Raw genomic sequence first — 23,998 nt, 5'->3', positions numbered from 1 at the left:
TTTTGTTATATAATAACTGTTTTATTACAGCATTAAGGCCTTCGAAGCCATGCTATACTGTGCATATATTCACTCTGTTGTGTATTATTACAGGACAGTCATATAGCACAGCCTCTCAAACCTTATTGCTTTATTAAATCTGTTAGGTGCTTCTTTCAGTTGTGATAAAGCTGTTGCTAAGAAACACAACCCCTTATATTTCATACATAGCAAGCTGAAAATGGCTGCATTTTGTCAGAAACAAATAGCACCCAACTGGCCATGTGGCTCAATGACTGTTGTGGTCAGAGGAGTGTCTTATTAGCATTTAACTTGCTGTTCTCTTGTAATGGGCTCTGAGCTGAAGCACCACGTTGGAGTTTTCACCATCCATCAGCCGGAGAGAATTTAGGCCTCTCTGCTAGAAGTTTGGGGTTATTTTAGTGCACTGTATCAGGTCCTCCTTTAGACTTATCCCTCTTCTATGTTTAGAAAAGTTGCCTTTTTTCTCACATTCAAGGCCAGTGGAGTATGAAACCCACAGGGCTTTTAAAGCCCAATCAACACTCAGAGAGCCAGAACTCTCAGAGAGACCTGTTATTCTCATTACCTCGAACTGACCCTCTGCCTCTCTCTCTCTCTCTCTCTCTCTCTCTCTCTCTCTCTCTCTCTCTCTCTCTCTCTCTCTCTCTCTCTCTCTCTCTCGCTGCATCCCTCTAATTCACACAGACAAATGCATACACACATACACTCTTGTCGAGACACTCTTTTGACACTGTATCTCACACATTTAACTGCAAGAACATTCATAGATTCTCAAGCTAAACTCTCATTACTATGTGATAGGAACTGACTAGTAAATCGGAAAATTTCTTTGCCGGCATAAAATTAACAACCTTCGACACGATAAAGTGTATTCTACATAATCTCATAAACAAGGAGGCGTAATTCTGATCAAATACTTATATAGTACATAGACATGTCTAATATTAATGTATTCATTCAAAAAATGATGTATTTGCCTTTAGCAAAACAGTCTGCTTGTATTTGGCCAATGCACAAACACATTACAAATAAAACATAGCTATAGTGAATAAAACTGCACACAATGCTCAATGCCTTATGCTCTTCCTTGGAAATGCTCTTCCTTGGCAACCAGGAAATATGGGGTGTTCAGGTGAACATATAAACATGCAAGCAAGTGACCAAGCAATTAAACATGCATTCACATGCACTCGCAACCTCAATGATCAATGAAATTTGCATCCATATGTCATGCTAAATTACTGACTTGTCAAACACATGTTCCCTTATAGCCAATAGGATAACATATCAGCTGATTTCTCTTTGAAACAGATTTATAGCCTATCTGTCACAAATACACAAAATATAAAAAATACTAACATTGTACAATGAAACCAGTTACATGGGCCTTCATATTCATTGTTATTTCATATTAATAGAGATCAATTTTAGAACAACAACAACAACAACAACAACAAACGCATGCAGTATTATTTACATTTGAAAGCTAGGTATTTGAAAGATATGTAAGTCTGGAAAAAGTGACTATGTGGCTACGATACAAGGAAAATTTAATTTAAATTAAAGGTAAATTTAACATACTGTGATAGAACATGACAAAATAACGTTTTTTGTTGTTGTTTTTGTGTGTGTGTGTGTGTGTGTGTGTGTGTCTGAGGATGTTGGTACGCAGAGCCAACTCAAAATTTAAACGATAGCAAGTATTCTATGGAGATTCTACATTTTAAATTCAAATTCTATTAAAAAAATCTCAGACTTACATAAAAGTCTGGGCCCACTCAATGGCAGGTCTCCAAAAAAATAAAAAAAAATAAAAATAAAATAATGGTCTAATGTTGAAACAGCTCATTAAAATACACATTACATATTTACTTGAAGACCTGACAAACTAGACAACAGCAGACCAGGCATCCGTTTCTCAGAGAGACCACAACATGTTTGATATCACATAATTACTGTTTATATTTTCTTATTTACAGTATTGTCTGAATTTATAAAACGTTGTGCTATAAATGATCATATACAATATATTTATGATGCAATCTTTGTTTGTACTGACACCTTAAACAAATAAATAAAAAAACCCGACATTCAATGGAATTTTATTTACATATTCATTGTAATAATCACAAACTTAAAATTAAGCTACATGCAACTATTGAGAAAGCATAAAAGGTCAATGATTGCTCAGCAGACTGTGAAACCATTGGTCTTAATTATGATGTTGTGGAATATGAGCATATATATAATAGAAGCATATTTTATTCATAAAGGAGAATTCGATATATGTATGCCTCAGGCTCATCGATTCCATCACTGTCAGTAGATTCTTCCATCAGCCATGAAATAACATGGGTTCTTTTCAACAGCACATATTTAAAACTTCTTCTGAAAGCATCAAAGGGTGTCTGACACTAGCTATTCTACTGGGTTTCTTCTGTCTTCACTTGACATGCAAGCAGCAGAGTTGAAGGGTTCAATTTTAGGTCATTTTAATCGGGATCTATGAATTGCTTTGTGCCAGGAGCACATTAAGCCATTATACCAGCTCTATATAAAACATAACAAAAGACCCTCACCTTGCAGGTGTGTCTCTGACTGTGTCTGACAATAAGCTATAAATATACAGTACTGTATGTATGTGGGTATCTATATTGTAACAATCCCTTTGAAATATATTCAAAATGAAATTGAACCAAAGGCAATTTTCTGTATTCATGTGTGTGCTATTTGCCTGTCTAAAAAAGTTTGAGGAAAATTTAAGGCCTTCAGAAAGTGCTAAATTGTTCAGTCACTCTCTACATTTCTGTTAGTATATGTGTTTTTAAAGGGCCACATTGCAGCAAATACCCTGGATATCTGTGAAAGTAAAAAGCTAATTTCACACACAGAATTTATGAAGGTGTTGCTTTCAGAGCATTAGTCACAACATATGCAAGTTAGTAGAAAATCATATAACAGTTGATATTTGACAGCTGCAATCTAGCTTGATAGCTTTTATAATGGGTACATTCCGCCCTAGATAAGGTCTGGATGGTGCAAACATTGCTCACTGTGTTGTGTTATTGACAGACAGAGACTTCTGGTTTGGAAATGGCAAGGGATATTGGTCATGCAAGCAATATCAGCAGATAACAATCTCTAAATAAAAACATGGCACACACTGACAACACACATACATTAAAAGGACAATAAGAAGAGCACAAAGTAAACCAAAAATAAAAGAGTCGATTAAAACAAACATGACGTTGGAGAAGATCATTGCAGGTTTTCAAATAGTTTGTCAATGAGATTCATGCGGTTGTAGTTTATCTCAGGCTAAAGTGATTTTAGGCAATTTCCCATGTTTTGATGGACTGCCTTTAAGAAAAGAGTACTAATTTGATGTGCCTTTCGTTCACCATTACGCAGGGTAAATTTATTATATTTTATTTGTTTAGGGAACCTTGATTAAATCAATAGGATGGGCTCTATCCAAGCACAACTGTTTTTGCAATTGAATATGCACCGATGTAACTAAGCAGCAGTCACTGACATAAAATGTCATAATAATTTAAAAAATGTGGCAGAGACATTTCTGTGAAAAAAACAAAAAAACAAACATGAATATTCATGTCACTGTCTTGTTTAATCAGTCACATAATTATTCATAAGTAGACTGTGCTCATAAATTTTGTAATATCTGTTGCATAACTAGTTAGTGCAATAATCTTGTTTTGTACTTAAACAAGTCCATAATTTATATAACTAACCTCTTCGGCTAAAAGCTTAATCTTTTTTATTATTATTATTATTTTTTAATCTAAGGCAGAATGGAATTGTTTACTGTTATAAAAAAGAGTGGAATTTACGACCCAGAAACAACGTATGATACCATAAGCCACTAGGTCACTTCCTCGTTATGGTATACTGCCATTAAAGGTGCACTTAGTAATTTTTTCCCCTCATTAAAAAAGTGTAAGTTCTAAAGACATGAATTTTAATTTTGCAATATATGTAGGAAATCATTACCACTCACATTAAAATGAAGATTCCAGTCATATCAGTTACCTTATAAAAGCTGCAAAATTCTACATGGAGAGGGTCCGCACATGGGGGCTGCCATGCTAGAATCACACGACTAGCCATTTACTACTTGCTTAATCTCAGTCACCGTCCTGTTATTTGACACTTTCACTCATTGATTAAATTAATCATGGCTGACTGTGAATACTAAATTCTTACAATGGCACCTGAAACCGAAAACTATTGATTTTAAATGATGCTGCATCCAAGCCGCTAGGTGTCAGTGTCCAAATTCCAAAATGACACAAAGACAAAATTTACTGAGTGCACATTTAATGCTTTAAGAAAATGAGTCTCTGTGGGGGGCACTTTTAATTGCCTGGAAAATTCTGCATGTGAGATATTCGTGGGAACTGAAGCTTATCCATGATATTGCCAATACATAAGCACCAGATGGTCTTGCAATGATCTTACAGTCACTGTTTACTGTAATTGACACCAAATGAGTAACACAGATTTACCATAAAATAGTAACAAAGGGTAGACTCACAGATAGAAAACTTGTTGCTGTTGTCTTTGCCAGGGAATAATTTTACTCCTCTAGATTTGAAATCTACAGACCTTTTCACTAGTTAAAGGGAAACAAATGAAACAAAAAACATGAAATCAGGTGAAACAGGTTTTAAATAAATTTGTCAGCATTGAAAAAGAAACCATCATCAAGCGCATGAGAGAGAAGGGCAAAAAATTATAGCAGTGTCGACAATTCCCAATGTGCTCTGCAAACAGAAAACATGGGCATGTGTTGAATAAAGAGCAAGGGTATAAAATGAAAACATGAGAAAAAGGAAGATTAATAAAGGAGTGGTGAGACAGGACTTCTGCTCAGTTGTCAACCCTGACAAGAATGGAGAAGATTTGAGGTTGTACTGCATGTCCACACCATTCAATGTAAAGCAGACTTTGTCTTAGAAGTATTTTGGGCCACAAATATCTACCAAGGTATTCTTACAGAGAAAAAGGGCTAATTGACTGAAGGACATCCATGCAGACAAATAGCACAGTCCTTTGTGCAAATCAAATAAATAGACAAGTCAAAGGCATGCCATAGGTGATAGGTCAAACAGAAGTCTTGTTGGAAATGTAAACCATAATAATAATAATAATAATAATAATAATAATAATAATAACAATAATAATAATAAAACTAGCACACTCTGAATATTGGAAAATGCTTTCTTTGCATTAATGCCTAGTTTTCCCTTTGCAAATGGTGCATGTAATTGAACCAAAAAAGTAATAAATGCATAATGAATGCAAAGCAAAGTAAATGATTACTGTGGTCATCACTACAGTTATGCGAAGACTGTCCTGAAAATGAACCTTGGCTTTTGCATCAGATGGAGTGATGTAATAGTGACTAGAACTTGGTTTAATGGGATGAAAATTGGACACTCCATAATTGTGTTATATAAATGTAAAAAGTGTGAAATTACCTTACTTTGATTTTCTGTAACTAAATAAGTACAGTGCTGTGAAAAAGTATTTGCCCCTTCCTGACTTCTTCTATTTTTGTGTGTTTTATACAAAACGATTTTAGATATTCAAACGAGATATAACATAAAACAAAGGCAACCTGAATAAACACAAAATACAGTTTTCAAATATATATATTTTTAAGCAAAACAATTATCCAACACCTTTATCAACCATATGAAAAACCAATTGCCCCCTTATACTTAACAGCTGCTTGTGCCACCTTTAGCAGCAACAACTGCAAGCAAATGCTTCCGATAACTGGAGATCAGTCTTTCACAATGCTGTGGTGGAATTTTGGCCCACTCTTCTTTGCAGAACTGCATTAGTTCAGCCACAGTTGAGGGTTTTCGAGCATGAACTGCCCATTTAAAATCCTGCCACATTATCTCAATCGGGTTCAAGTCAGGACTTTGACTAGGCCACTCCAAAACTTTCATTTTGCTTCTTTTGAGCCATTCAGAGGTAGACTTACTCATATGCTTTGGATCATTGTCTTGCTGCATAATCCAGTTGTGTTTGAGCTTCAACTCACGGACTGATGACAGGACGTTCTCCTTTAGGATTTTCTGGTAGAGAGCAGAATTCATTTTCTATCAGGAAGACTTGCAGACTTGAGTAAAGTTTTAGATTACATTTATTTGATGAATATGAAACAGGATTGTAATGTCTCTCTTTGGTGTAAGCCCCGTCTGGGGTCTGAAGAAGTTGTACTTGAAACCATCAGATCCTGCCGGAGATAGGAGGCAGGGGTGAGGAGCCTACCCCTGTGCAGGACGGGACTCAACTGGTGGCAGTGGGGTGGTGGAGGTTGCCATGTTAGCACACTGAAACAGCAATGTGATAGATTGTGAGCAGACTTATAAAGCGATGACTTACATATGATTGGCTAGGAGTTACCTAGCTAATGGTACGATGATATACAGCTGCTAGTCTTCCCACTAGAACTACACTGTGCTTACATTTCCCTCAATTATTGCAAGTCGCCCTGGCCCTGAAGCAGCAAAGCATCCCCACATCATCACACTGCCACTACCATGCTTGACCATAGGTATGATGTTCTTTTTGTGGAATTTTGTGTTTGATTTACGCCAGATGCAACGGGACCCCTATTTTCCAAACAGATCCACTTTCGACTCATCAGTCCACAGAACATTGTCCCAAAAGGTTTGAGGATCATCAAGGTGTGCTTTGGAAAAATTCAGATAAGCCTTAATGTTCTTCTGGGTTAGCAGTGGTTTTCACCTCACCACTCTACCATGGGTGCCATTTTTGGCCAGTGGCTTTCTGATAATGGAGTCATGAACAGTGATCTTAATTGATGCGAGAGAGGCCTGCAGTCCCCTGGATATTGTCCTTGGCCTTTTTGTGACTTTCTGGATGAGTCGTCGCTGTGCTCTTGGAGGAATTTTGGAAGGTCGGCCACTTCTGGAAAAGTTCAAAGTGCCAAGTTTTCTCAATTTGGAGATAATGGCTCTCACTGAGGTTCTTTGGAGTCCCAGAGCTTTTGAAATAGCTTTGTAACCCATCCCAGACTGATGTCATGTGATTTCAATCCCCCTTTTCCTCATCATTTCTGGAATTTCTTTTGACTTTGGCATAGTGTGCCACTGGGTGAGACCTTTTAGCCAACTTCATGCTGCTGAACAATTTCTATTTAGGTGTTGATTTGATTAAACAGGGCTGGCAGTAATCAGGCCTGGGTGTGTCTAGTCCAGCTGAACCCCATTATGAATGCAGTTTCATAGATTTGGGGATCATAGAAGGGGGTAGTGTTTCCCATTATTTACCTAGACTGTGGCGGCCCGCCACAGTCTAATTTGTCCTGCCACAGTTTCATAATGAATCGGAAATATTTTTACACTTCTCATAATAACATAAAAGATATCTAATGATGTGTTTTTTTGCTGTTGCTTTGGCAAAGCATCTCTCACTCCCAGTCAGTCAGCTCTGCTGCTCTAGTCGATTTTGTGTTTTGACCATTTGTGAACTGCATTAAACTCTGCCTTGTTTATGCTTTGTGGGTGTGACTTTTTTGCCATGTCATCACTGTTCATATCTATACAACCAATGTGTTTATGATTAAATTACTACTACAGCACAAAATTGTTTACAAGAGCACAAACTTCTCCATAGACCTAGCCTCTTAATTTTGATCTCAAAGTGCACCAGACTGATACATTTAACTTTAAAAATGCACATAATTTTTACACACAAAAACAAGAAATCAGGCAAATACTTTTTCAAAGCACTGTATTCTCCACTGTATATTAAATATGTTGTAATTTGTATACATGGGGCTATCTGCATTAGCCTTTAATTCAAATTTTTAAAACATTTTTGATTTGTGATGACACCCATTTGTGATATTACTGGTATCAGTAATATCACAGTAATAAAAACTGTTTATCTCATGACAGAACTGAAAATGTTCTACTGGAATGGATGGGACAAGGAAAAGGAACATAAAAGGGGTTTAAAACTTTGTGCAAATGTTTTTTTTTTTTATTTTTTTTTTTTTACCTGAACCAGATCCATGTGCATATTCAAAAGTGGCTCTTTTTTTTTAAAGAAAAAAAAAAAAAAAAAAAAAAAAAAAAGATGCAAATAATTTCTCAAAAGTATTCTTGCTTGTTGAGAAGGGGCCTAAATTTGAAGTTTAGACAACCTATGCATATGAATTAAATAATATGTTTGCCCACCCTTGCATAATGTTATACTGAACACAGTTGCAACATTTGTAACTACATTGTAAGTCAATATGCCTGCCAACAATAATACCACAAGAAGCAGCAATCTCACCAAAATCCAATGCAAGCATCATGCACCATCATGCCACATTCAGTTCAGGTCTTGAAATTGAGAAACACTAGTTCATTCAGTACTTTCTAAAGAATCCTGAGAATCCTGTTTCACAATGTTGATTATACTTGTTGAATACACTTAATGCACTCCTATTCAGAATATAAGGTAAAAAAAAAAAAGAAAAAAGAAAAAAAAGAAATGCTATAATTTCTTAATGGAACCTCTTTCTCTATACAGGGCATCCATTAACCACCCACTGTATCGGCCTATCACCATAAATAAAAACCAAATGATAAACTGATTTAGAAGTAGCACTAGAAGACCTAAAATGAACCTGTTTAACATTCATTTAAATATGCTGTTGACATAGACATGCCCAGATCCAAATGCTTGGTTAATTATGCTGTGGATGGAAATGTACTCTGGCACCTCTTTTTACTTAAAAGGTTTATGCTGAATAAATCCTTTGGTGCAGGAGCTACAAATAAGATGTTCAGCAAGTGACAGCAAATTACAACTGAGGATAAGACTGCTGACCTAAGTAAATTATATGACATAAAACCTCTTTATAAGATTCAGGTACTCTTTAGGCACTAGAATAACACATAATGCTAATTGCTGCAAAGCTTTCTTTTCTAGCATAAGAAAACATATCTAACTTTAAACTTCAGTCCTAGCTGCATTCCTTTTAAGCAATGATCTTTTTCTTTTCTTGCAAATAGCAATGAAAGAGTGTGCTGAGATGTTATATCATTCTAATCTTAAGCAGAAGCATTGACATAAAATCGTAATTGATGTGATTATTCAGAAGTGTTAGCAGACTCTCTGTTTAATGGCATAAATGGCTACATAGCACAATGATGGTGACAAATTATGTTTTGAAAAAACATATGCCATTTTTCATAGGTTATTATCCCAAATGATGTTTCAGCATGCCACTCAATCAGTTATGTCAGCTTTGCTATCTCACATAATTTGCTTACCTTATCCTAAGTATGTATCTCAAATGCCACAAAATGTCCTAAGTCATCAATAATGCTAATATCAGATTATAAAAGCACTAGACAACACATAAAACTACAAACAAATTAATTTCAATTCACACCCATGCTACATCAGCAATCTGCAATCTATTTCTCCATTCTATATGCAGACTCAAAGAATAATATCACTCATTTCATATTTGGAGCCACTAAAAGGTACTATACAGAGCCTTTTGCAAAAATAACCCTATATGTTTTTGTCTTTTTTGCAGACAGGTGAAAAGTTCTACAGCATATAGAATAGCTGGAGTTCAGTAAAGAACCTATGAGTGCTATACACAATCCCAAGAACTTTTGTTTTCTAAACGTTAAAACTAATTCAGTGTCAAAATGCCAGTTATATTTCCAAACTTCCAAATACAACCACCAACTTCAGAATGTTAGAAATGTTTTTGTGTGTGTGTGTGTGTAGCAGTGTGAACCAGCTTTAAGACTGTGTATTGGCACATGCAAAAAAAAAAAAAAAAACTTGTGGTAAGGTAAATATAGCAGAAAATATTAAATACTTTCTACATTGTATAAGTTATTTTAAGCATGAACTTTAAACAATAAAGCAAATTTTACATTTGTACTCATTTGTAAAAATGAATGCTCTGGCATGTAAATATTATTTATAATTGTTTGTAATCTTTCCAATGCGTCATCATATATCAGTTCTAAAGTAGAAAACCTTGTCACATTTATTTGCTAATTTGAGTAAATTTCACAGAAAAAAAAAAAAAAAGTAATGTTTACTTAACTTTTCAAAGCTGGCACTCCCAGCATGCACTGGGCTTGAATAATTAATGACTATTTGAAAGTTGATTTACATCGTTTTATTGTTGATTTTGTTGTAAAAAAAATAAAATAAAAATAAAAATAAAAATAAAAATAAAAAATAAATAAATAATAATAATAATAATAATATATATATATATATATATATATATATATATATATATATATATATATATATATATATATATATATATATATTAAATACATTTTTTACTTATAGTTAATAATTGTAATTTAACTAATTACCCTTGCCTGATTAAAATAAATACAAAATAATAAATATGTAGATTGTTACCATCATTGTGTTTTGTGAACCAAGTGATGAGGTCTGCATGCTTAGCTCTGTATTTCATTTGTTCCAATTGTCAACAATGCAAGATGATATTAGACTGTAGACTGGAAGCATGCATTATGCTTCCCTGTGGAAGGCTTCTGTGTGTCATATGATACATGATTATACATATGTTTAAGGAATGTTCAAAATGTGAAATGTTATTATAAAATGTAAGTATTACTAATTTTATTAAGTACCACGTACATCAGAATTGTAAGTAAAAGTTACACTATTAACTGAAATGTTTAAGTTAAATGTGTTCACTCACTTTAATCAATATTATGTCATGAAGTGAAGTAGATTTTACTTGATTTAATTTTTTTTTTCAGTGCACACAGGTGCACTAGATATCTGCTACTTTAGATATCTGTTTCAGTTACTTTCATATCTTGATGAGTTAAAGATATGCTATTTTGTATTCCTTATGGCAAGTTTACTATATAAGCAAAAAACAAAAAAACAAAAACAAAAAGGGCTTTCCTTAACTACTGTCAAGCCTTAAACTTTCTTCAAATCCTTTACGGCACTGAAATGACATTTTACATTTATAATTAGTCATTTAAAATTTTCCTAAGCCTTCACATGTGTGGCAAAGACATTTCAACACCTATTCAGGCTAAGAATGCTTTTCAAACACTCATTCATTAAAAACTGAGCAGCTGTCAGCAGCTCTTCAAGGTCAACATATTCATGGCTTCTTGGAAATGACTGCTCCACTGAGCTGTATAGGATGATGGAAACAAATAAAATCTTAAAATCCCCAATGCAAGAAGCTCGTCAATTAAAAAAATAAAAAAAATAAAAAAAAAAAACTTTTTTATGGGCTCTGTGGCTTGAAGGTTTTGTTAACTAAGACCAGTTGTTTTTGTGGCAACAAGCCTTGTGCCTGTTTGTCCGATTAAGGTAAAATGATTATGGCAAGCTGCCATACTTGTAATCAAAACTCTATCATCTATATCTGACAGTTAATTAGCCAGAGGATCATAAATTCTACTTTAGGGTAGAAAACATGACCGTTTTCAATGACACACTGCAAAAAACAAACAAACAAACAAACAAACAAACAAACAAAAAAAAACATCTTAAATAATAGTTCACCCAAACATAATTATTTTATAAATTACTAACCCTATTGCCTTGTGCTCTACTTACGCATGTGTGAAGCACAAGCTTCAAATCATGATCGCCAAGGAAACTGCAGATGGGAATATTTATAGTGTACAGTGAAAGAAGTTTCATTTTTGTCTGTTTCTCACCCCAAACCTACTGTATCACTTCAGAAGGCATGGATTAAATCACTTGAGTCATATGGATTACCTTTATGCTGCCTTTATGTCCTTTTTGGAGCATGAAAGTGTTGGACCCCATTTACTTGCATTGTATGGACAAACTGACATTGTATATCCTTCAGCAATATCTATGTTTGTGTTCCGCAAAAGAAAGTCATATGAGTTTGAGACATTTCATTTTGTGGGTGAACTATTCCTTTAATAAATATTTTAGATTTTTCTCTTGTTTCCAGTAAAAAAGTAAATAAATAAATAAAAATCTACTAGTGTTGTTAAAATTACCAGTACTTCGGTACCAAGTCGATACTAAAATAAAAAAGATGTAACGATACCAGTGTTTCTGCAGTACTGGTAGTACTAAGCACCGACTCCATCCGGTACCAGCACACAGTATGACTGACACATGATAGCTTTAAAATGCTCACAAGCTTATTTTGAAAACATGCTCTGTTACTCCTTTTACACTGAAATGGACAACTAATCAAATTAAAATTGTGACATGTCCTAGTGTGATTTTATTAAACTGCGGAAGGCAGCAATCTTAGTGTGGATGAGCTGTGTCCTGTATAATTCCTACCGCTCATACACTGGAAACTCCACAGACATTGAGAATCATTCATGTTGTAACAGATGACAGAGCAGAGCACTAATCCACTGCACTGTAAAGTGCGTATTACATGTAGACTATATATTTATATAATTAATTCCAACTAAACTTTATTTATATAGCATTTAAAACAACAGTATAGTAATAAAATTTTAAACAAAACAACTTTTCAAAATTACCATATACACAAACATCAGTAATCTAAAATACAAACACTCCAATGTCCTACATGTCCTACATTACATTTGTCAGACTCAAAGGCCAGTGTAAAGAGATGAGATGTCAGACATGACTTAAATGTCTTCAGTGATCACACCAGTGATGGGTCATTCATGAACGATACGTTCATTTTGAACTAAACTTTTATGTGACTCAGAAGAACGAGTAGTCTCAGAGAGTGATTAGTTCATTTTGTGTTGGCCGTGCATGCGCATTGCGCAACCTTGTTCGTTTGTAACATGAAAACCGCATAGTCGCTGTACAGGAAACAGAAATGATTAGTTCACCTTTCAACTCTTTCGTTCCGAGTCGTTTGTTCTTTTGTCACGTGACAGCCGTATACGCTATGCATTGCTCACACAAGAAACAGAAATGATTAGTTCACTTTTCAACTATTTTGGTCTGAGTCGTTCATTCTTTTGTCATGTGACTAATCTTTCTGTTTCTCATAATTTGTCCTTGGCTGCATTATAATTTTTTCCTTACTGGGACTATAATCAAAGTTTGTGTAAGAAAACGTGTTGTTTGGGGGGATTTGGCTATTGAAAATTTTATATTTTAATGTAATTCTGCTTAAATGAATGAAATGAACAAAATTACTTGAATAAAGATTCTTTCATTTTGCTAAACGAGACTCAAAGATCCAAGTCATTAAAATGATCCGATCTTCCCATCACTACTGGGCCATCGCATTGTTTATGCGGACAAGTGAAGCTTCTGGCAAAAAAAAAAAAAAAAACACGTCATAATAAAAGCACGATTCATAATAAAAGCTAGATGCCTGAAATTGAAGAAATTGTGACATAAATATATTACAACTGTATAGTAAAATATAATATTTACTGTAGTAGAAGTAATAATAATAATAATAATAATAATAATAATAATAATAATAATTAAGCAATATATCACAAGCAAGACTGCTATTAAATAAAAGTTTGGCAAAAAAAAAAAAAAATTCCAATGACATGTTACACAGTTCTACTTTCACTTGTTAAAAATTTTAAGAACGAATTGATTAGACACCATTTTGATGATGAAATTAAATTAAGCTTTAAAACATTGAGTTCTGGAAAATAATAATAATTCTTAAAATAATTATTAAATTATTAAAAATAATAAACTGCTGTGTTCAATAGCACTTTATAATATTAGCATATTTTTGCTGTAGTATCGAAATTTTGGTACCGTGACAACACTAATATCTAAGCATCCTAACTTTAAAACAAAAAAATTTACTTGAAAGGAAAATTGCAAAATATATTAAGACTTTTTTCAGAGAATATATCTGAATTAAACAAATAAATAAATCTTACCCAACTGGTAAATGAGATTTTTCATGTTAAAACTTAAATCACACTACATTATGCAGATTTATGATTAAAACAAGAAACAGTTTTTCAATGGGGTAAAAAAAAAAAAAAAACTTAATTTAAGAAACATTCTCTAAAAACGTTTTAATATCTTATGCTATTTGCTTCTCAAGTAAATATATCTTGTTTTAAGGATGCTTATAATCTTATTACTGGAAAACAAGAAAGAAAGAAATACATTTTTGCAGAGTAGTGTTTTCAAATGAACAAAATAATCTAGAAAAACTATATTGCACCTTCATTGTCTATTCAGTTTCCTTTAACTTTCATTTTTTTATGTACATTGGGTCTCCTTGGCATCTTTGATGGGATCTCAGACATGTCCTTGCATTGCCACCTTATCTCTCTGCCGAGTCCATTTGCAACCTATCCCCATGTCCATCTAGTCAAGGATAGATTACAGTAATTGTTTTCTGCTCTGGATGTCAGATTATAAACTGGACCAAAGTCAAGCATGGATCCTGTGCACCATTTGTTATCAGAAGGGAAATAGTGATACTATCATATTTTCCTGCCATGAAACTGACCTTCACCTTCTTACTGTCAGTTATGTGAGGGCACCATTACATAACATCTCAGTTAAACCAGCTATACCAGAAATAGGGCCACACTAGTCCCCCAATTCTGATAAGTATTTCTAAAGTAAATTCTACTTAAAGGAATAGTTAAACCAAAAATGAAAATGTCATCATTTGCTCACCCTGATGTCTTTTCAAACTCATACGACTTTCTTTCTTCAATCAGTGAAACACATAAGTACAAATTCTGGAGACTGTGCTAGTCACTTTTTTCAGTGCAGTTACAATTAATGAGGACTTGAGCTTTCAAGCTTCAAAAAGGACCCATTCCAGTCTCTCTCCTCTCTCTCTGTCGCTCCGCCTCACTCTTTCCCTCTCACCTTTCCCTCCCCTCATCTCTCCCAGGGCTACAGAAAGGCAGGGAAGACATGCCAGCATGGCCAGAAAGGCAATGCCCACCCTCCAGGAAGGGAGGGGAGTGCGTCCTGCCGGGGGTTTTCCCGACCTGAGTCGGGTGTTGGAGGAGTGTGACGAGGAGGAGGGATGCACGCTGCATATTTGCTGTCGCCTGGTCCTCAACCGCTCCTCCGCCCTCTGGCGGACGCCAGCTCGCTCCTCCCCCAGCGGACCTCAGCGAGTCCTCCGGCCCCTGGCGGATGGAACCACTCCTCCCCTTCTTCAGCAGATGGCTGCGGCTCCTCCGGCACTCGGCGGCCGGCAGCGACCCCTCCGTCCCCAGGCAGATAGCCGTGGCTGCGCCTTTGGTGGATGGAAGCAGCGAGGACTCCCCGCCTCCTTCCCGGGTTTCGGCACCACTGTAACAGTTACAGGATGGGCAAGGAGGTGGCGGGAACTGGCTGAACAGTAAACATAAATTTTAATGTCAAACTTAACTTAAAACCAACATAAACAAACATGCAGCCGAGTGCATCTCTCTCTCGAACTGGTGCCTCTGGCTCGTTTTTATCCCCCTCCCAGCTAATTAGCCCGATTCAGGGCTGGCCGTGTGTCTTCACGGCCCGGCCCCACCCTCCTCCTTGTCACACATGCTCAAGTAACATCAAAGTTTATGTTGTATATTTTTCTAAAATTATGACCGATGCCCAACCTAATAGTGTACCTATGCAATCAACTCAATTCTCTGTGACAGAAATGTAAACTGTACTGTTTAGGGGAGGAGGCTATTGTCATATGATAATTATTTTATGTTATGTATGGTAGTCAAATAAAGGAAAGCCTCCATCGCCATCATTTTCAGCAGTGGTGCTCATACTTCAATGGAATTAGATCTACTTTTTCATCATGTTATTGCAGCAAGATCTACCATGTACAAAAAAGGCTACACATTATCAAAATATAATAATTTCAGTAGTTGGTAGTGCTATTTGACAATTCGAGAGGTGTTCAATGATGTGGAAATGATATTGCGTTCTAAAGCTACTTTTTGTATTATCGGACAATATTAGCCTTTCACAGATATATCGATATTGGCGTATATGTTTTCTGATATACGCAGATATAAAAACTTTTTTCAGAACATATAATGCAGAAAACAATGCTTGGGGTGATTTAGAATTGGTGTCATAATGTAGTTTGTCCAGCAGAGCGTGCTCCGACTCCATTGTTTACAGAGCTGAACTGACTTTGGTTCTGCAGACAGTGCGTTGTTAAGCGGTGCGGAGTTAAGCGGCGTCTTCTCAGTAAGTTGCTAACTAGTTTGTGAAATACATACTGGAAAGTTAATAAACAATGACCCCTTCATTTTCCCTTTTTAATATAACTAATATAACATTAACCCTGTCCCTGACAACCATGTAACTCTTGTTTATCACATCTGTTTGCTACGTTAGCCAGCTATAGTTTGTCAGTGCAGTCAGTAATATAGCAGATTGAAAGGTAAGCATCAGAGCATCTTTTTGCAGCTCAGCAGACAACGGTGCAGTGGTGGATTGTGTATGTTGAGTGTTGATTTCACGCAACGTTGATACCTAGTTGGTGAGACACAATGCTGGAAAGTAAATAAACAATGTCCATCTTTTACTCTCCGTGACAACGAGCTTATAGCTAACTAGCTAACCATGTAGCTACTTTCATATCTTGTCAGCTGATTGGAAGCTAATGTGTTAACATGTATTCACCAAACTGTTTTGTTCAGGATTTGCAGATTGGTACCCCCTTAAACCAAACAATTCCAGTCGGTGCATTTACAAAATGTAATATTTAAAAGTCTTGTTTTCCACCGTTGAACGTTTCCCCTGTAACAGTGCTGTCGCTGTTTAATTCTTGACTCGGCAGGTATAAATGCTTCTTGTTTTACAACCTGCCCCTAATTGACTGGCAGTATTAAAATAGTCAGCTTTTGACTGATACTAAACAGTGCTACTGATGTTTATTTAGCTATTTATTTTATATTTATTTATTATTTATTTTAAATGGTCAGCAATTGAGTGATTCTAAACAGTACTGATGTTTATTTAGCTATTTATTTTATTTGAATTTATTCTTTATTTAAATGGTCAGCAACCGACTGATACTGAACATACAGTACTGATGTTTATTTAGCTATTTATTGTATTTTTATTTATTCTTTATTTTCTCAGTGTTCATTTCTAGAATTTGTTGACAATGTATAATAATAATGTCAAATATTCTTTGATAAAAATACCTGTTTAAGAAAGCAGCCTTCTGAGTACCTTTGCATAGTCATATCGGTGCACAATCCACATAGAAAAAGTATTTTTCATTCCAGCTCAAAATATATCGGCCACCATATCTGTAATCGTTGAATTTCCCCCTCTAAAATCGGTATCGGTCTCAAAAATCCCATATCTGTCGGACTCTAATTCTTAATACCACTTTCAAAACCACGACAAATAATAACACTAACTAATATGTTAATTATGGAAGAATGGTTTCAAGTTAATAATACTTTTTAAAGTTATTCAGTCAAGAGCAGTGAGTGTTTTTTTCATTTTCTTGTTATGGTTGTTTGATTATTATAATGACACATTAGACGGCAGCAGGTCTATTAGTTTACATTTATAATTACAAGTCCGACATTTTAATACAAATTAAAATTCTCCGCTTTTTTATTCTCTGTTTACGTTCACTATAGACATCACTCTCTGTGTTTACATGAATACCTCGCCAAGATGGGCATTTTGGCGTAATTTTGCAATTTATTTGACTGTTCAGGTGTGCATTAGCACAAGCATTTTCAGAATACAAGCGCACGTTCAGCACACACACATACGCCGCCTGTCAATCAAACAGGGTGCAACTGTTACTAGATCACTTGCGAATTATAAAATTACATGCTCATGATTACTTTCAACAGCAGAATAAGAATATGAACTTTCTAATAAGTGACACAGACTTAGGCTATCACAAATATAGCTGGTTATTTTTTTGTTACTGACGTTTTAGTCAGTCTGCTTGTCCAGTCGAACAAGTAAAATTGTCTTTCACTTGCCCCTTCAAAAATCCACTTGTCCCGGACAAGCGTTAAAGTTGAGCCCTGTGAGCCATCAAAGAAATTATGCAAAAGTGGTTACCCATGTTGAACTTGCTCCTCAGATGCTGAAAATAGTTAAGTTGTCAGAGCCGCTGGTAATAACGTTAACGTTAGATAATTGGTTCCAGTGCGTGTTTGTGAGCATGCGCGTGGGGGTTGCTGACTGTCTGGGAGTGAGAGATGCTTTGCCGAAGCAACGGCGCAAAACACAACGTTAGAGATCTTTTATGTTATTAGGAGAAGTGTAAAAATATTTTTGGTTTATTATGAAACTGTGGTGGGCCGCCACACTCTAGGTAATTAATGGGAAATACAGGTCTTCTGTTCAATGATATGGAAATAAACAATATATTGCCTTCTAAAGCTACTTTTTTGTTGTCTAATCAATGTTTTACTCGTCTGCCACAATAACGTAATGCATTTTTTAAATTTTGAATTATTATATTATATATATAATATTTCTAAATATTTTAATATAACTATTTATAATTATTTAATCATTATATATTGAATTATTATTATTTGAGGGCCCTTCTCAGCAAATATTTATAAATGCCATTAATTGTGATTCATTTGATTAATTAATCGGCATAGTAATTCATTCGATTAAAAATGTTAATCCAATGACAGCCCTAATATTAACATTTCAAAGCACTACTTAATGTACCAAGGCAGCCTATATCATTAAACAACCCTCTCTAATCAAACAGTAGATATAAATGATGAACAGATGAGAAGTGATAATACTTTAGGTATATTACAACTTTCTGGCGAGTGCAGTCCATTACTTCATCTGAAAGCCTTCCTGAGTGAATTCTGACATAACTCCTGGACAAATTTCCTCTGCTAAGCCCAAGTGCGGCACTCTTGTCTAGAAGTAATGGCAACATTGAGATCCATTAGGGCTACAGTTATATTTCTCTCCTGGAACTGTTTACACTTTAAAGACTTATATACCCCTAAGGACGCAGCCGCTTACCAAATCTCAGCATTATCAATGAGTAGTGGACAGCATTTTCTTTAATGGTGTCTATATTCTGTGAGGGGGTGTCTAATATCTGCTGTGGTTGCCATGGGAACACAAGCTGCAGCCAGAGAATGGTCTTATTGGCCTCTGAAAGCAGAAAACTAATTCACAATAAAAGTTTACATTTCACAGTTCTTCACAGCTCTCTCGAGTCATTCAAGAGTGAAGAAAGCTATCAGTGATCTACAAGGGGAAATAAATGTTTCTTAAATTGTAGAGTTTGATGAGACACTGTACAAGGGTAACATTTGATATTAAATATCTTTCTGTGTCAAATTTCTACCAAATAAATACATAAATAATATAATAAATAAATAAAAATGTATGTAGCCGTTATGTAGTATATGTAGTATATGTATGTAGCCCTAATAAACACAGCCTACAAGTAAAGTTGATCCATCAAGCTTTAATAATGGCATATTGTCACCCTTAGCTATGGAGTCCCCGTCACGCATCACTCTCGGTAAATAAAGAATTAATCACTCAACAACAAAGATATGGTTTCATCTTCACTCTTTAGGCTACTATTATTCAGAACATGTGATTTCCTGCTGTTCCCCTAAATTATTCTGTTTAGAGAGCCTCTTCATTCTTATTTAGTCTTGTTAAACATGTTTATTAGACAAGACTGCAATGTTCTAATTGCCAGAATACTGTAACTGTATATAAAATAATTAATTCAGGATAAAAAAAGTCAAGTTTATTTCTAAAGCACATTTAAAACAACAGAAGTTGTCCCAAAGTGTGGTACAGCAAATATAAATAATAACAATAATAATAATAATAATAATAATAATAATAATAATAATAAAATATACAATGCATATACATAGAATATAAAAAAAGAAAATATCAATAACAATTGGCTTAGAAAATCTTTATACTACCTCATGCAATTTAAAAAGATAGGGAATAAAAGTAGGCCTTTAGGCTAGATTTGAAATTAGCAACAGAGGGCAAAGACTTGATGTGAATAGTTTTTGTAGTAAAATAAATATGGTGCCTAACACTTACAACCAGCTCAGTGCATATTAGAGGAAAACATTAGATCCACTTGTGTTCTAAATACATAGTGGAAAAGGGCAAATTCCAAACTAGATTTGACTTCTTGAAGGCAGAAAAAGTATTAGTACCTATTACATTTTTAGGTAATTTTAGGTTTTAGGCTTTAGTTGAGAGTAAACTGACCAATTACAATTCAATATGCAAACAAATGCAAGAAAGAACACTAATCGGATTTCCGTGTGCAAATATTATTGTATGATATTATTTGTCAACACTGTCTATTAGATGTTAGATGCTAGACATTCTATCATCGTAAACCAAAGGGAGATTTTCAAACCTTCAAACATTGTTCCCGGTTTAATACAAGTTATATCATGTCTACTCCAGATGCGAGCGATGTCGCATTGCTTAAATGGAAATGAACATTTCTTTAATTTTACATTTCTTAAAAAGTAGCCTATACATTTTACAGAGAAACAAAAATAGATTGCACAACAATATAATTATAGAACTGCCTTGAAAACACTGTGAAACGAGAATGTTTGAAAAGTATCAGTGCAGTGCTGTCTTGCAAGTAGTTTGGCACTGAAATATTTAATAGAAGGTTTTGGAATTTCACTCTGCTGCCTTCACTTAAAATTGAGACAATGGTGTATATTTCAACTACATGTTTCACATGTCATCTTGCTTTTGCCTAAGACCATAATGCCCAGGCAAAAATACAAAAGACATTACAGATACAGCCATAGTTTGAGTCTTAGAGCTAGAGATGTTCTGTCAAGGACTGATGGTTGTAACACTTGGGACATTTGCCCTAGCAGTCACTAGACGTCGCTAGAAGGACTAAGACTTTTAATTTGAAGTTTGGTTTTAGGTTTTGGTTGTGTCGCTGTTCTCTGTGTTGCCCCTGATTAATCCCACCTCTGTCTTGTTACCTTTGTTAAGTCTTGTGTATATAATGCCCTCATGTTAACTTTGTCTTTGTCAGTTCTTTTCCTTCATGGAATAACAGTTTGTTTTGTGGTCATGTTTTGAGTTCTTTATGTTGAGTTTTTATTAAAAAAGCCTGCACATAGACCCTCCTTCTCTCGCCTCGTTCCTGCAAACGTTACAATGGTGTTATACAGAAGCAAGACAAATCTGCAGTTGAGACATTAATAGGTTGTCATTACAAGCAGTATTAGCAAACTTTGATTTTAAAGATTTATTCCACTTATCCAATTGCTTATTCCAGCAAAGCTACAGTGCTATGACGAAGTATTTGCAACTTTCTAATTTCTTCTACTTTTGTGTGTTTTTCATACTAAATTGTTTTAGATTTTACAAATCTAAAGATATAATATAAACAAAGGCAACCTGAGTAAACCAAAATACAGTTTTCAAATATATATATATATATATACACACACAAGGTTGGGAAGTAACAGAATACATGTAACGGGATCAGATGGAAAACATTTATACATATAAATGATGTGATCTAAAGTGCATTTGAACAGCGGTGAAACACTTTATGATGTGTTACATTCAATCGAGCTGACAGAGAAGTAAGTCTGAAGTAAGTTTGGAGCAGAAGAAATAAACCTTGTGTAAATCGTCAGCTTTACGCTAAGCTAAAATGCTATTTCTAGCCATTTTACATGCACATGTTACCAGGCATGATCATATATTTTTTTTAATCAAGAAAATTCATGTTAGATCATAATTTCTTATTTTTCTAGTAAGACCTTTGATATTAGGGCAAAAATCATATTCTTGATGATAATTTTTGTGTTGTTTTCCTGTAAAAATATCTAAAACTCCTTAAAACAAGATACATTTGATTAATCTTGTTTTAGAAACAACACTGCATAAGATATTTAGGTTTTTCAGAGAATGTATTTTTAACGTGTATTTTATCTTACTGTACTGGCAGAGTTTTTATAGTCAAAACAAGTGAAAAAATCTAAGTATTTAGAATACGTTACTGACCTTGAGTAATCTAACGGAATACGTTACAAGTTACATTTTACAGCATGTATTCTGTAATCTGTAGTGGAATACATTTCAAAAGTAACCCTCCCAACCCTTTATATATATATATATATATATATATATATATATATATATATATATATATATATATACATATATATTGAAGCAAAAAAGTTATCCAACACCTATATCACCCATGTGAAAATCTAACTGCCCCCTTAAACTTGATAGCTGGTTGTGCCACCTTTAACAGAAACAACTGCAAGCAAACGCTTCCGATAACTGGAGATCAGTCTTTCACAATGCTGTGGTGGAATTTTGGCCCACTCTTCTTGCAAAACTGCCTGAATTCAGCCACATTTGAGGGTTTTCGAGCATGACCTGTCCGTTTAATGTCCTGACACATTATCTCAATTGGGTTCAAGTAAGGACTTTGACTAGGCCACTCCAAAACTTTCAGTTTGCTTCTTTTGAACCATTCAGAGGTAGACTTACTCATATGCTTTGGATCATTGTTTTGCTGCATAATCCAGTTGCGCTTGAGCTTCAACTCACGGACAGATGACCGGACGTTCTCCTTTAGGATTTTCTGTTAGAGAGCAGAATTCATGTTTCCCTCAGTCATAGCAAGTCGCCTTGGTCCTGAAGCAGCAAAGCATCCCCACACCATAACAGTACCGCCACCATGCTTGACCATAGGTATGATGTTCTTTTTGTGGAATACTGTGTTTGATTTACGCCAGATGTAACAGGACCCCTGTTTTCCAAACAGTTCCTCTTTCGACTCATCTTTTCACAGAATATTCTCCCAAAAGGTTTGAGGATCATCAAAGTGTGTTTTGGCAAATTCAGATGAGCCTTAATGTACTTCTGAGTTAGCAGTGGTTTTTGCCTCACCACTCTTCCATGGATGTCATTTTTGGCCAGTGTTTTTCTGACAGTGGATTCACGAGCAGTGACCTTTATTGTTGCGAGGGAGGCCTGCAGTTCCTTGGAAGTTGTCTTTGCCTTTTTTGTGACTCCCTGGATGAGTCATCGCTGTGCTTTTGGAGGAATTTTGGAAGGTCAGCCACTTCTGGGAAGGTTCACTACTGTGCCAAGTTTTCTCCATTTGGACATAATGGATATTACTGTGGTTCTTTGGAGTCCCAGAGCCTTTGAAATAGCTTTGTAACCCATCCCAGACTCATATATTTCTATCATCCTTTTCCTCATCATTTCTGGAATTTCTTTCAACCTTGGCATAGTGTGCTACTGGGTGAGACATTTTAGCTATCTTCATGCTGCTGAAAAAGTTCTATTTAGGTGTGGATTTGATTGAACAGGGCCTTTGTTTTATGTTATATTTTGTTTTAATTTTTGAAACAATTTAGTATGACATTATATATATATATATATACAAACAGAATAAATCAGGTTGGGGCAAATACTTTTTCACAGCACAAAGCTCTCTAAAAAGCACAGCACAATGTTCCACTTGTTTAACATTTAGAGGACATTTAAACTACACAACATGAGCACAGCAAGCAATAGCAGGGAGCACTGTCTCTATTTTAGATTGTGTGCTGGAGTTTCAGCTGTGCAACACTGTAGCACAAATGGTATTAAGATTCAAGGAAAGTCTTGAGGAATCGTGCTTGACAGAGACAGTGGAATCCAGCCAAATAATTACTCCCGCAGGCAAATTCTGATTCCACTGCAAACATTCATCCACAAACTTTCTCCCAGTTAAAGTGGATGGTGGCAGGAGTGACCATCAAAGGAGCACTTTATTAAATGTGGCATACACAGAGGGAATGGCAGAGGACCTGTTGCCATGTACAGATTTCGAGTTCAATTTCTGACTGACCTACTATGAAAAGTGAATGAGAAATATTGCAAAAATCTTGCTGTGTTATCACAAGCAACAAGATTGAGTTTGAAGAAGAACAACATTTGCAAATTTGCA

The 23,998-nt window shown here is 35.1% G+C and overlaps 1 protein-coding gene across 2 annotated transcripts in view; it reads right to left on the bottom strand.

Moving 5' to 3' along the window:
- csmd3b (CUB and Sushi multiple domains 3b) overlaps positions 1-23,998 on the bottom strand; it is a 715,228-nt gene that overhangs the window by 281,093 nt on the left and 410,137 nt on the right. For both annotated transcript variants that reach the window (XM_051664389.1, XM_051664390.1), the window contains exon 7: positions 4,580-4,657. In XM_051664389.1, the coding sequence (XP_051520349.1) occupies positions 4,580-4,657 (78 nt within the window). The remainder of the gene's footprint in view (positions 1-4,579; positions 4,658-23,998) is intronic.

The sequence above is a fragment of the Myxocyprinus asiaticus genome, chromosome 30, assembly GCF_019703515.2.
Source record: "Myxocyprinus asiaticus isolate MX2 ecotype Aquarium Trade chromosome 30, UBuf_Myxa_2, whole genome shotgun sequence".
NCBI classification, from domain to species: Eukaryota; Metazoa; Chordata; class Actinopteri; order Cypriniformes; family Catostomidae; genus Myxocyprinus; species Myxocyprinus asiaticus.
The sequence above is the reverse complement of the archived record's forward strand: the minus strand, read 5'-3'. Positions and strand labels throughout refer to the sequence as shown.